General features: G+C 40.3%; 1 protein-coding gene across 1 annotated transcript in view; it reads right to left on the reverse strand.

The window, feature by feature from the left end:
- Positions 1–2,211: 2,211 nt before the first annotated feature.
- The window catches only part of lingo1a (leucine rich repeat and Ig domain containing 1a), a 53,154-nt gene continuing 40,983 nt past the window's right edge, over positions 2,212–14,382 (reverse strand). The window contains exon 2 of the mRNA XM_041796487.1: positions 2,212–8,412. Within this exon, the coding sequence (XP_041652421.1) occupies positions 6,553–8,400 (1,848 nt within the window). The 5' untranslated portion in view covers positions 8,401–8,412 and the 3' untranslated portion in view covers positions 2,212–6,552. The remainder of the gene's footprint in view (positions 8,413–14,382) is intronic.

The raw sequence follows: 14,382 nt of genomic DNA on the forward strand, positions 1-14,382 counted from the left end.
TCAAGATATATATTTTTTTAAACTACAGTACTTTGCAGAATATTTGGGCCTTAAAACTGAGGCTAAAGGAAGGTGTCGATGTGAATGAGCCTGCCTGAGGGCACCAAGGATGGACACAACCCCAGTCGTGCTCTGGATGTCCTTGCATATTACCACAGGCATGGTTAAATAATCTGTTGAAAAAATAACAAAGTCTACACCTTTAGCATGGAGTAAGGGAATTAATGTGGCAATGAGGCAAGGCCTTGGGTGTCACTGGGAGGGTGGTAGTGTTGCCACAAAACCCTGATAGTGCTGACGATGTCTCAAGGGTTTAAAGACTGCTGGCGGTTTTGGGGCATATAACCATGGGCGAAAAGGCCCAGAAAAAAGCAACGCCATCAAGCTTGACCTTGGCTGCCAAGTGAAAAACATGTGTAGACTTGTGTTCGAGCTGCCTCAAACTTATACACATGGCTGTATGTGGTACGTCTACTTTTGATAACATCAGAGCAGACAGGGTCCTTAACCCCCTGAGATCTTTGCCCCCCAAAGAGTGCTTGGACCCAAGGTTGGGAAACACTGTTTAAGAGGGGCAAAACCTTTCAAACAAGCTCAAAGGGTGATTGGACAAACATTATGTCTGTCAAATTCATTAAACGATGAAAAAAGCAGCCGTTATCATTGTTCACTATAGGTGAAGCCAGTTGCAGGTTGGTGGAAAAACAGAACATCTTTTCCACCAAGAAAATCTTTCAGTTTGATCCTTTGCTCTTCTTTTGATGAGGAGATGTTTTCCAGTCCTGATAATAATGCTACTACAGCGACACTGATGGATCTACATGACAACAGACATGACATCTGGCCAATCCATCTGCTTAGCAAGGTTACACTACTCCAGCATTTATGCTAATCGGTCATCATGGTTTACAGGCTAACCAGGTCCATCTTTAAGGCCTCGAATAATGCTGAATGATCCGGATGATTTCTGGCTGGGAACAAGCATTTCAGCTTAAAGCTTTGCAAGATGGATTGGCCTGAAGACGGACATGGAATCTGGCCAATCCATCGGCTTTACAAGGAAAGTGGTGTTAGTTTTTCGCTGAAATGAGGAGAAGGAATTTCATAATGCGGTTCAGTTACCTGAAACGTGTTTAAATCTTGTTTTCTTCACTGCTGATTTGGTAGTGAATCTGCAGCTATAAAATTAGATACTTAAAATTTCTGTGGTCTGGTCATAATAATAAAAAAAGGGCTTTTTAAATGCCAGACGGAGTTGTGTTTACTTTATAAATCCTTTTCTCTTAGTTGTAGTTACACTCTTGTTAGTGTAGTGCTGATTTAAATGTATTAACACGTCAGACTTGTTGAAACTAACGTACCCGATCCCTACTCAATTAAACTAGTTCTTGCTTTTGTCTTGTCCACTTGTCTTTGTCCAGGATTTGACTGGGAAACCAAACAGGATACCTTAGTGATAGCAAGGTGTCTTTAAGCCAAAAGGGTCTGGCTGCAGACCTCTATGGTGGGGCCTACCGGCTGCAGATCCCTAAAATGGGGTGACCTTGTCTGTGGGGCTGGAAGTGACATACATTACCCAAGCTGTAACCAGAATGACGTACTGAATGATGCATGTTTTCCTCCTGCTGTCAGAGCTTACAGCAAAGGTTTTTTTCAGGAACTGCAGAACTTCAAGATTAAAAATTGAAAATTTACTGAGGGAGGGAAATTTAAATTCAAAACATCATAAACTAAGAAAAAAACAAAGAGGGTTAGGCATCTGAAAGGGGGTTAGGGTTAAGGTTAGGGGGATAAAATATAAATAATAACACAACACAAACTAAGGAAAAACCAAACCACTTCAGTGCGTGGCGCGCACGCTGTACATGGAAATCGGAGGTTAGGATTAGGGTTAGAGGGATAAAGTTAAAAATGACACACGACAAACTAAGGACAACCCAAAGAGGGTTAGGGTTAGCATTAGGGTTAGGGGGATAAGATTAAAAATGACACCCCATGTTTAAGATCACCCTATTATAGTGGTCGGCAACAGATGAGCCCAATACCCCAGAAGTCTGCATCCACATGTCTCGCCTTTAAAACTCCTGCTTATTGATTGTTATCTTGTGGGAACTCTGCATGTATTAAGATCTGACTTTCACCTCTTCTTATCATATATTTAAAATCAAGATAGGACCATCATGTGTTTAAAAAAGTCCATAGATTGTTTAATACAACATACCATATTCTCAACAATTCAACATCAACAAAATTTTGTTAATTAAAAAAAAAAAATCTGCATATTACCTTTATTGCACAGAACAATTTGAATGTATTTTCCATAGATTTCTTTTTTAGTACCTTTTTTTTTAGTAAAAAGTTGGCTTGGACTACATATTCAATATAGTCCAGGGTGAAAAAATAAAAAAAAAGGAATAAAAGAAATGAAAAACAGGATCCCGGGTTCACTCGGGACTGAAAAAGGCTAGGTACAGTAGCCACACTTTGAACAAAGAGAGCATTCATAATCAGCAAGAGGGAGAACCATGAGCCATATCCAGTGTTTTTTTTTTCCTTTATGCAAAACGGATTACACCAAAGCTGCTTCAGATTGCTCCATGGGTGAAACCATCTGTGTCACTCCAACCATCTGCATATTCTGTCCATACTTTCAGCCCATTACTGTGTTGCTGTCTGTAATGTCATCCGTCATAAATAACTTAGCCTTTATCCTCACACACGTTTGTAAAGCCCAGCTGTCCACAGTGTGTACTTGGAAAAGTAAGGCTGTAACCTCAGATTTGATATGCAGGCCACCTGGGAGCACAATAGGTGCAGTTCTTTTCCCCCCTGACAAACGGTGAACATTTCTCCAGGGACAGCAAACCTGTAAATGATCCTGGAAGGAAGTATTTCCATGGCTTTGATGGGGGGGAGCATCGGCATAAATAAATTTTGTAAAACAAAGAAACATAATCGACGATGAAAGAAATATTCTACAGCTTGAGGAGCACATTGTATCCAAAAACATGAGCACCACAGTTTGAATTCTCACAATCTTGTTGAGCACAAAATAATACCATTACATAATTGAAATGTGATTAAAAGAGTCTGGGATAAACACGCATCGTATCGAGGTGCCAATACGAACCATTCTGTTTGATGGAGAAGCCGCAGGATAGATGCTGAGTTTATTTTCGGTGCAGAGCATCATATCAGCTACATCCCTCATTCCCTTCTGTATCATCCCTTCTATCCATCTGTGCGCTGTCTGGCTTCCATCTGAAAATTAGGGATGAATGACACTGATACTGATATCATTTACAGGGCTCATAAAGCTCGATCAGAGCATTTCCCCGGAGGCTAAAATCCTACATAAAAAGCCACATTGAACAATAGATTTCTCTAGATGTCAACACTACATTGTTTTATTCATCTTTCTACAAATGCAGTCATCTCAGATGGCATATTTTTACAGTGCACTGTTGCCAATTGGTATCAATAATCAAGGTTATCTGCAAGTATCCTTATATCTCCAAATGCACGCTGGCAGAAGAGTTAGCCTCACCTTGCCCTGCTTTGAATCCCAATCAGACAGGGCCTTTCTGTGTGGAGTCTGGGTGGGTTTTCTCCCACATACCAAGACATGCTTGTTCAGTTAATTGGTGATTCTAAATTGCCCCTAAATGTGACTGCTTGTTTGCCTCTTTGTGCCATCCCTTTGACCAGTCCAGGGTGTACTCCACCTCTCGCCCAATGGTAGCTGGGATTGGCGCCAGTTCCCTGCAACCCTGAATGAGACAGGCTGTGTAGATCAGTGGTTCTCAACTGGTCTAGCTTTGGGACCCACCACAAGTTCTATAATGACAAATCACGACCCAAATTTCTGATGCATTTGTCAGTCAATCAGAATTATTCAATAAAGGATGGTACTGTTTGGACCTCATACAGAAATGTGACAGAACAAAAAGACTGAAGAAGACAGAACATGTAATATAAAGAGGAAAATTTCTGAAAGTTTTCAGGAAAAATCACAGATAAAATCCAAACACTTTTGGGTAGAACATTCCCAAAATTCCCTTATGTTTCTATTGAAATTTTAAGTATTTTAAATTTCTATATGTTTCTGGAAAAAAGTCTTAAACAATTACAGACCTATCTCCAAAGCGTCAGTATTATCCAAAGGGCTCAAATCCTCGATCAGTGATCAAGTCATAGATTACCTAGCTTCCAACTCTCTGTTGTCAAATTTCTGGTCAGTTTTCAGAAAAAATAAAACAGTATGACTACTGCTGCCTTGACAGTTGTGGCACTCTTGAAGCCTTTAACAGCCAACAGTGTTTTTGTTTTTTTAATTGACTTCCCCAAGGCCTTTGACACCGTAGACGGTTGTGTTTTATTGAACCATCATAGGCTACTGGGTTTTCAGAGCATGCTATCAGTTGGTTTGCTAACTATCTGCCTGGTAGAACCCAGGCTGTTCAATTATGAAGGGGTTGCCACAAGGTTCTGTACTGGCCCCTCTGTTATTTATTTATCTATATTGTCTTGGACAGAATATTCCCAACTCCTCATTGCATTTGTATGCTGATGATATGGTTATTTACTGCCATGCACCTACGCCTGCACAAGCTATTACAAATCTTCAGCATGCTTTTGATTAAGTCCAGGATCAACTTTGTAATAAATGCAGATAAAACTCATGTTCTTTGCATCCTCACAGGCAATGAAAAGAAAATTGTTACAAAGAGCAGTCAACAAATTGAGCTGGTACCTTCTCCAAAATATTTAGGTTTTTTGCTCAGTGAAAATGTGTTTTTTTAGGAACACATTCAATGTGTTGCTACAAGGTGAAGGTTGTATTTGTTTTTTACTACAGAAGTAGGTCCTGTTTCCTGTCTCCTTTAGGGTCATAAAGACACAGGTGGAGTCTACCTTTTTACCTATACTTGACTATGGTGATATTTTGCACATGAATGCCTCTGCTTAGTCTTTACATTTTGGGCATTGTGTATCATGGAGCTTCGAGATTCATCACGATTTCTTACTCACGATTGTACTTTACATTCTCTAAGTATGTGTCGTCTTGGACATTGGCTTCATTTATAAGCCATTCTAGTCAAAAATCTGGACTACCTTTCCTCTCTGAGTGAGTCGGGAAAGAAGGCTTTTAGATTCTCCAGAACTTTTGCTTGATACAACATGCAGACTGGACTTAAACTGCAAAAGCTGGTGACTGTGAGTATTTTTACATCTCTAGAGAAAGCTCTTGGAACCAAACTCTTTGTATGCCACTGTTTAAGCTGATGTTTTCCTGTTACTGTACCCATTATTTATTGTGAACTGTGAAAGTCTGAGTGTGTTTGACTTGTAAAACTCTATAACTGCCATTCTTGGCCAGGTCTCTCCTAAAAAGAAATCTTTGATCTTAATGGGACTAACCTGGCTAAATAAAGGTTAAATAAATTAAAATTTAAAAGTACTTAAAGTCTCTTTGTCCTGGCAATGCTTTTTTTATATTTAGAGGAAAGTCCCAGAGAGAGTATCAAAAGTTTCTGGGGAAATGCCAAAGACAACTCTCAAAAGAAATCTAGAAAATAAAACCCAACTTTCTTGGGAAAACTACCCAACTTTTCTTTTAAAAAATCCAGTAATGTTTGAGTTTTGGGTAAATATGCAATGAAAATTCATAAATAATTCATCATTTCTGATGTCAAAACCTCAGATAATGGAACAAAAGTATTTAAAGGCTTTTAGACATATTCACTTTTGGGTCTGGACCCACCAGTTGAGAACCACTAGCGTAGATAACGAATGAATAGATGGGCTTTTATACACCTTTCAGTTTTTCGGTCATAAGATGACCAGTTTTAACTGTAGTGGAGTACCATTAGTACTTGACTGGTCATAAGAATTAGCTGCTTCAGTTGTGACATTTAAATTCAGTGTATGCTCTGTGTTTCAAATCCTTTCAAAGGGCTTTTCAACCATTTATACCAAGTATTTTTTTGTGACACAGATATACATTTGATGGATTACAGAACAATCATCACTATTGAAAAGAAAAAGACCAAACACAGTTATAACACTGACGTATTGATGATGTACATGAAATGCACCAATGTTATGTAATGTGCTCATCAATCCATACAAATCTCATTCATTTCTAATCCTGGAAAAAAAAGACACTAAATAAAAAATACAGACAAAAACAGCAATGGCCAAAATATGATCTGCCTCTTGAGTGTGGCGGCTTGAAGTGTTTTTTTTTCTTTTCTGATATATTTTCCCAGTATAAATCCACAGGAATATGAACTGCTTATGACAAACGGACTTTCAATTAATGCCCACACAGGCCTCGTAGAAACCACCAATGCCCTGTCGCACTGGTTGTGCTCTCATTCCCTCTCACTGGTGAAAGTCAAGAACTGCCCTTCTTCTCTAGTGCTTCAGTCAGGAAAGAAACATTTTTACTCTATGTTAACAGACCAGGATCCACAGGTTTGTAAGAGAGAAAAGAAAATGTCTTCTTTTCCATTTGTCTTATTTTTCTAGTCAAAATTCAATAATTCCTCAGATCATTTTCATGTTGAACTTGCGAGGAGCATCCACCGTGCTGCTGCTCATGCCAGCGTCTGATTTCCGCGGCACGTACTCGATCTCGATGTTGTGCTTCGTGTTGCCTTTACCTCTGCTCCAAAGGAAGAGCAGCACCAAGCAAAACAAGACAACACCGAGAAAAGAGATGAAGCCCATCGTGGTTGCAATGATCAACGTTTTTATATCAAAGGGGAACGGGACATTGGCTCTTGTATCGTTTGAACCTGTTTCTGTTGGCTGGTTGGAGATGAAGGCAAAAGTCTTGTTGGGCTGGTGTGGCCAATCAGGTGAGTAGCTATGAATGTGAAGGTGAGCAAGAGAGGTGTCATTTCCACCAGCATTGCTAGCTATACATACATATGTACCATTGTCTTGGATCTGAGCATAGCGCACCTCAAGGGTACCATCCGGCAGCACCGAGAGCCTTCCGATCGTTTTGGTGGTGATGAACTTTTTCTGCGGGGACAGCCACATAATCACAGGGGCGGGATCTCCATCCGCTTGGCAAGAAAAGTGAACGATGGCTCCTTCGTCGACAAATTTCTGCTGGGCTTTGCGATCCCTAATCCGAGACTTGCGACACGTAAAGTAGTTGGGCTGAAGAACATCAGGGAAGTCCTTAAACTCTTTGCCTTGGACGAACTCAGGGGAGGCACAGGTAGGTTGCTGCCGGTTGAAGTTCAGCCTCCAGCGCCGTCTGAAAACCCATAACAGTCGGCAGTCGCAGGCCAGTGGGTTATCATACAAAGCAAGGGTTTCCAGGTTCCCAACCGAGTGGAAAGCAGACTCCTCCAAAGTGGTTAAAGAGTTCCCAGACACATTGAGAATCTTCAGGTAGTTTAAGCCACGGAAAGAGTAGGGCTCAATCATTGCCAGTCTGCCTCCTACCAGGTGAAATTCCTGCAGACGCAGAAGATCGTGGAGCTTATTCCCCTCAATAGTGTGAATGGGGTTATAGGACAGGTTAAGAAAGCGCAAATAAACCAAGTGCCGCAGGGCTACATAGGGAATTGTGGTCAGGTTGGCATTTGCAATGGTCAGGGAGGTGAGATTTAATCCATACAAGCAATTTGGTGTCATGGTATCCAAATATGGCCAGTTGGCTATTTCCAACACTTTGAGTCGATAGAGCCGTTTGAAGGAATAATCCCGTATGACGTTGATATTGAGGTGGCGTAGCCTGAGAGTGATCAAACTGTGGAGGTGGGTGAAAGCCTCTGTTGGCACAGAGGACAAGTTGCACTTCTCAAGACTCAGGTGCTCAAGGCTACTTAGACCATGAAAAGCCCGGTGGGAGATGAAAACCAGGTCGTTATCGCCCACCTCTAAAGACCGCAGGTTGTACAAATCCTGGAACATGTAGTCCAACAGGATAACGATTTTATTCTCACTTATGTCCAGCTGTGTGAGATTGCTCAGGCCAGTGAAGACGCCAAGCTGAATCAGCTTGAGCTTGTTGCTGCGCAGTCCCAATGTCCGCAAGCCATAAAGGTTGTTGAAAGCTCCAGGTTCGATGGTGGAGATGGTGTTTTCACTCAGCTCCAGGTGTTCGAGGTTTGGGAAGGTAGAAAACTCGTCAGGGTTGATGGTTCTTATGCGGTTCTTGCTGAGGTCCAGCAGTCTCGTTTCTGCGGGGATGCCCTCAGGGACTGTCATGAGCTTCTTGCGGTGGCACATCACAGAGCGCTCTTGAACATTGCACTCACAGCGGGATGGACAGCCTGTGGTGGAGCCAGACAGCACGGTGCCCAGCATCAGGATCAGAATGGGCTGCCAGCAAACCACCAGGTAGCTGTGCCCAGTCGCTTCCCGGGCCACCATCTTATCGGTTACCTGGAGAGACAAAGAGAGAAAGAGAAAACATTTAGTCGGGGATTCACACAAACTGCACACAAAGCATTTGAGTGGTGTTCTTTTTCTGTGAGCCAAGCTGAATACAACAATGAAAAGCATAACCCCAAAAATGGAAAGAGAAATTTAAATCAGGTTTGCTGCTCCCTGGTCAGTTTCACATCATAAGGTGAAAGCACTGAACAGCAGTATGAAATGAATGCAATATAAAGCTCTTAAAATGATAATACAGTGTGTTTATTTTCTTGCAGATGGCAAGTTTAACAATCCTAAGTGCTGAAAGTGCGTCACAGCATTGTGACACAGTTCTTAATAGAACAGATGAATAGGAATCTTACTGCAATATTCATGACACAGATTCAAGATGAATAGAGGTGGGCGGTTACAAGGAATAAGGTATGTGCATGCATAATTGAATGTGCTGACACTTTTGAATTCTGCATCCTCCACTTGCTGCAGAGAGCTTTAGAGGGTACTTTCAATGTGAGGAGCTGTTGTGAATGCACAGCATTCTATCAACCTGAGTTGTGACAGAAAAGGGGAAGAACTGATACCTGCTTGAAAAATCAAAGGCCAAACATTTTTTTGTTATCTACATAAATCTTGCACTGCAACCTCATTTTGTCTGCTGCAGAGAGCTGAATACAATTTCCACAGCACACCTTGAGGACAATCAATCAGTCCATGCAATCTCCATGATATAAAGTGAAGGGGCGCAGCTTCGAGAGGAATTAACTGCATTTTTCAGACGGTAATCCAATTCATGCTGTGTCAGAGACACGTATGCACAGCGAATCTGTGGTTTGTTGTGGTGCCATGAAGTCTCTTTACCCCCACGTCTCATTTCTTCCAACCTCCAGCCTGATTCTTTTGTTTGACTTAAAAAAAAAAAATAGGAGGGCGTATGGAGCAGCAGTAGCAGCAGGATGCAATCTAAGATGGATGGTGGCAAGTGTGATGCATGTGCTGTGGCTGACTCTCGGCTCATGCAATCTTTTAGGATAAAATATAGGCCATACACTAACAGGTAATTGGATACTGAGAGATTAATACTTGGCTTAAGAGTATAAGAAACCTCACAGTACCTGGATTAATGCCAAGTGTTTGCAAGCAATGTTATAATCGTTATCTAGAACTAACAGAATAATAAAAACTATATAACGCGGACATCTTTCAAGAGAAAACAACCACTAACTGAAAGAGGACTGTGTGTTTTTAAAACTAAGTGAAATAAAATATCACAGACAGCTCAGTACACAAGCCAGAAGTCATCTGAACCTTGTGTTATCAAACATTTACTTTTTCACTGTTCCCTTATTCCCTTGTCAATCCATAACATGTTCCTTTTTCCATGGTCAAGTTCTTATCATAATCCCTACGGTTTTTATCCAAAAAAGAAGTAAATTAACTTTAAACAAACTTTAAACTTCACACATAAACAGTGTAACATTTTTAAATTACAAAATAATGGAATTTCAAAATGTGATAAGAAGGGTGCAAAGGTGCAAAGTTCAAAACAATGAAAACTGATGCGGATTTTTGAAAGCAATGATCACATTTCCTTATTTGGGTCCTGTGGGGGCTTGACTATTCTTTTATACAATTAGGGGAGGACTAAATGCTAGGAACCAATGACATAGACAAGTGTTTCCCAACCATTTTCCTTTGCACCCCCCCATATGTACCTTGTCATTTTAATGCTGTTGAAGTAAATCCCATCTTTTTGATATGAAGGGGCATTAGAGCCACTCAAGGCGCAACTATACAAGAAAAAAAACAAAACTTTTCAAGGAGAAAAGTTGTACATATTGACTTTATAAACTCACTTAAATCACAGCTATAAAACACCTCACCTCATACACATACTTGCACTAAATAATCTTGCCATATCAATTACTAATTTGATCTATGTGGCAAAAGAATATGGCTGATAGCATTAGCCACTAGCAGCAGAACGATCAAAAATATTTAAAAAAGACATTCAGTATCTGAGTTACTGGGGTGGATTTAATCTCTAAAGACCCTGGGGATTCACCAAACTTCCAGGCTTGCTAGAAAAGCCTCCATGAGGGCTACCAAAGCATGGATAGCGTAGGCTGTCAAAAGATAAGATGTCTACTTGGGGAAGAATTGTCTATGTCTAAAACTAACATTAAAACTAACAAAAGCTAAACAAAAACTGACCATTTTCATGAAAAAATCCTCAACAGAACTAACACACCAGCACTGAAAATCAGCATCCGTCTAACACACTTCAAGTTAAATGCAAGCAGCCATGCTGGCACCATTTTCAGAATAAAATGAATTTGACATGACAGCAGTTTTATGCCAATTCTGATGCATAACTTGTTTGAAGGAGTCTAGACATTAAAAAAAGGCATATGGACTTAAAAAGGAAAGATTAAAGTTTAAATGCATCACTTAATGGTTGCTCAGAGGACTTTATGTCCAACAGTCAGACACGTTGGATTGGATTGTGCTCTTCTGACATGATGGAATGTGCAAGAAAGAAGAAAAAATTCCAGAAACAAAATCCTTCACATCTAATTTGCACTCATCAAGGCATGTCTCTGGGAGACTCTTGTCTATGTATGATGGCTGTCAGAAAAATAGAATTTTGCCAGTGGTATGCAGTTTCATCTCATGCTCTAAATTTGTCCCCACACTTGATTGCTTTTGGTCACATGGTGCTTCTTCCCGATTCATACAAGGTTTGAGAGGGAAGATGGTGCATGCTTTTGTGGTTGGGGAGATTTCATGCACCATATTACATGTGACAGATTGAGACTGCAGAGGGGAGTGGAGAGGAATCTGAGATATCATGGTTGACAGTTAATTACAGAGTGACGTGTTACCGCCATTGTGGCCACCACTAATAACTTATTCCCACCCAATAGACAAGTGGACATCAGACTCTTCAGAAAAAGTCGGTTTATGGGTTAGATTTACTGAACTCAATTTTATTTTATTCCCTTTGAGGTCAAAGATCAAATTGGAGATTTGATGATACAATCTGTAATCAAGTGAAACCAAGCGGTTTGAAAACAGGCAGCGATGATGGCCGAGTATATCTGAGATCAGAGACCTGCACTCCAGCCTCACCGCCTCCAGACATACTTTGTCATTCTCACTCCTTAACCTACATTGATCAAACTGGTGCTGAGCACGCTGAGATGGAGTGGCATGGGGGAAGACACCTTAGGAGGAGGAGTGGCCTTATCACCAGCTCAATTCCATCTGTCACCCTCTATCATGTGGCTGCTGCGTATTGGATATCAGTCAATGAGATGCTATTATGTCCAACTCTATTAGCAGTGACACTGAAACCCAATCAGGAAAGTGATCAAATCATAATCCCCTGTTGGTAAAGCTCCATGACTGCAACTTCAGCAGGTTATAGATCCCAGTCGAGCTCCTTAATGATCCCTCGCACTCCTTCACACTGGGTCGCTTGATTACGCCATCAAACTACATCTGAATATTGTTTCATTAAGAATGTAAGTAGAGCTTTTACAGCAATTTCTTCCAAATGTGCGCCCATGTTTCTTTCATTACAGTGAAGCGTCGACATTTACTGCGCACAGTTTCGGCTCTAAATATGCAAGAAAACCAGTAAAGACAGGGACACATTAAGATGAAGAATGCCATCCACAGGGTAAACATTTGCAGCCCTGTTTTGTTAATGATCTGGTCTTATCGTCCCCTCACAGCCATGTATTCTGAATGCACTCCTTCATTCCCCATCAGCACTCCAGTGGGCTCCCAGAGAATTACATTAATTGAGGTGAAGTGAGAGTGGGGCGTGCTTTGCGAGAATTGAATGCGGCGGAGGAAAAATAAGACAACGGCGCTCAATAAATGAGGACCTGCATGTCCAAGACCAGTAATGAGTGGATCAATGAGCAGTGAGATTAATGCATTTATAACAGCATCCACCAGCACAATGAAGATGTAGCCTGGTATGAGGAAGTGGGTTGTGGCCTGTGCTCCTTTAACAACAAAGTAGCATACAAATAGCCATCTCATCAGTGTATGTGCAATCATAATTAAACAGTAAATTAGATATTTGTCATGTTTCAGGGTACAAAATAACCCAGACTGTCTGTGCTGAATGTTACAGCTGATTTAAATCGGGTTTATTGGAAAGGCTTTCTCAAATCTAAACTTATTTGCATCTTGTAAACATGTAGGTGTGATTATACCTGCTTTGACCTGATTTTCTCAAAAAATGCTCATGTTTTGGGACAAATGGCCAATAAAGAATTACAACAAATCAGTTTTATAATGAAATTGCTCTTAATTTTAAAGTTGCATGCACTTCTATGCAGATGATACTCAATCAAAGGTATCTTTGTGGATCAATGACATGCAAGACTGCATTTATTGTGGTTGTGCAACCTGACATTTGCAACTAATGTCAAATTACACAGGTAAATCCTCTGACACACTGTTACTTTTGTCATATTTAGAACGTGGAGAACATATTCTCCAAATAAAATTGAGAATTTATTTTTTTATTTTTTTTATTTTTTTTTTATAGCAGTTGTACCACCTGACTTGGAACATGTGCACCTAAACTGTACATATTTTTTGTTAAATATGTGATGCCTTCTTTACCTTATAAAGTAAAAAAAAAGTAGTCATTCTTAGAGCTTTAAATAATATTATTTATTTCATATAGTGACACTTTTGCAGTTGCACCACCTGAAACAGTGTTTGCACCACCTGACATTTGCAGCTAATTTTAAACAAACAGTCAAATACCTCGGCACATATTTACAGGCACATATGGTCAAAAAAATTATACAGATTATTAAGATATTTATACTATTGGATGTGTTTCTCAACACCCTAGATATGTTGAAATAAGATTGCTGTAAACGTGTGAAAACACTGAGATCAATGTGTGACTGAATTTTAGATTTAGACCGTTTTTTACCTCTTTTCTGGTTTGGTTCAATTAGGGCGGGGCAAATATGTGAACTGGTGACATTACGGGCCCACAACAGGGAATGACCTCGCCCCCTAAGACTACCTTGATATAAAATCTCTGAGCAGTCAATCTCAGTACAGTCTGTTGTTTGCTGATGTCACTGCCTTTATTGAAAGTTAACAGTCAGTTAAATGCTGTTTTTTGTTCATTGTGGGGTAAATTACCAAATCTATGTGGTCTGTGGATCATTTAAAGCATCAGAACAGAGTTAGAGCCAGTTAATAGACTTTGTCTCTGCTCAGGCACAGAGCCATGTAGCTGTGCTCTGATCATAAGGTCACTGTAAGGTCAGGGGGCAGGCTATTAGCATTGAGTACTTGTCTATTTTTCACGTGAACAAGATGCAGCAGGAACAAAAATCTTACCTGCTGAAGGTGTTTTAATCCATATTTCACTTGTCTTTAGTCATGGAGTTCAACAGTCTAATCCTGTCTGTTAGATAGCAATGCTAAAGTTTTGTAATGTCTCATAAACAGGAGGGGGACTGAACTTTACAACACTCCGAAAATGAAATATAAAGAATACCTGAAGAAGTGAATACAAGATGAGTAAATGAAACTGGGAGTTAAATTTGGCTTTTTTTCTCTGGAAGCTGATACAGAGAGTTGACAGGTCCAATAGAAATGATTCCTCCAGTCAGGTCGAGGCTTTTTTTTTTCTCGTGAGTGGGCGTGGCTTCGGCTCAATCAACCGTCACGCCCACACCATCCTGGAGCAGATTTTACTGCCTCATTTTTCATGATTTTGAATCTTAGTTTTATAAACTTAGAGATGTTTTTCTTGAAGGAAATTTGGCCCAGTGGTTCACAACACACTGACCCCTCATACAGCAAACCTAAATACAGATTCTTTTAATCACTTTACAGGGTCTTTCGTGTATATAAACCTACATGTTGACAACTTTTAAGAGCTAAATGTCTCAAATTAAGGCTCTCAGGGGAGCTGAGCACCTATTAGCT

The sequence above is a fragment of the Cheilinus undulatus genome, linkage group 9 (genome assembly GCF_018320785.1).
Source record: "Cheilinus undulatus linkage group 9, ASM1832078v1, whole genome shotgun sequence".
In the NCBI taxonomy this organism is placed as follows: Eukaryota; Metazoa; Chordata; class Actinopteri; order Labriformes; family Labridae; genus Cheilinus; species Cheilinus undulatus.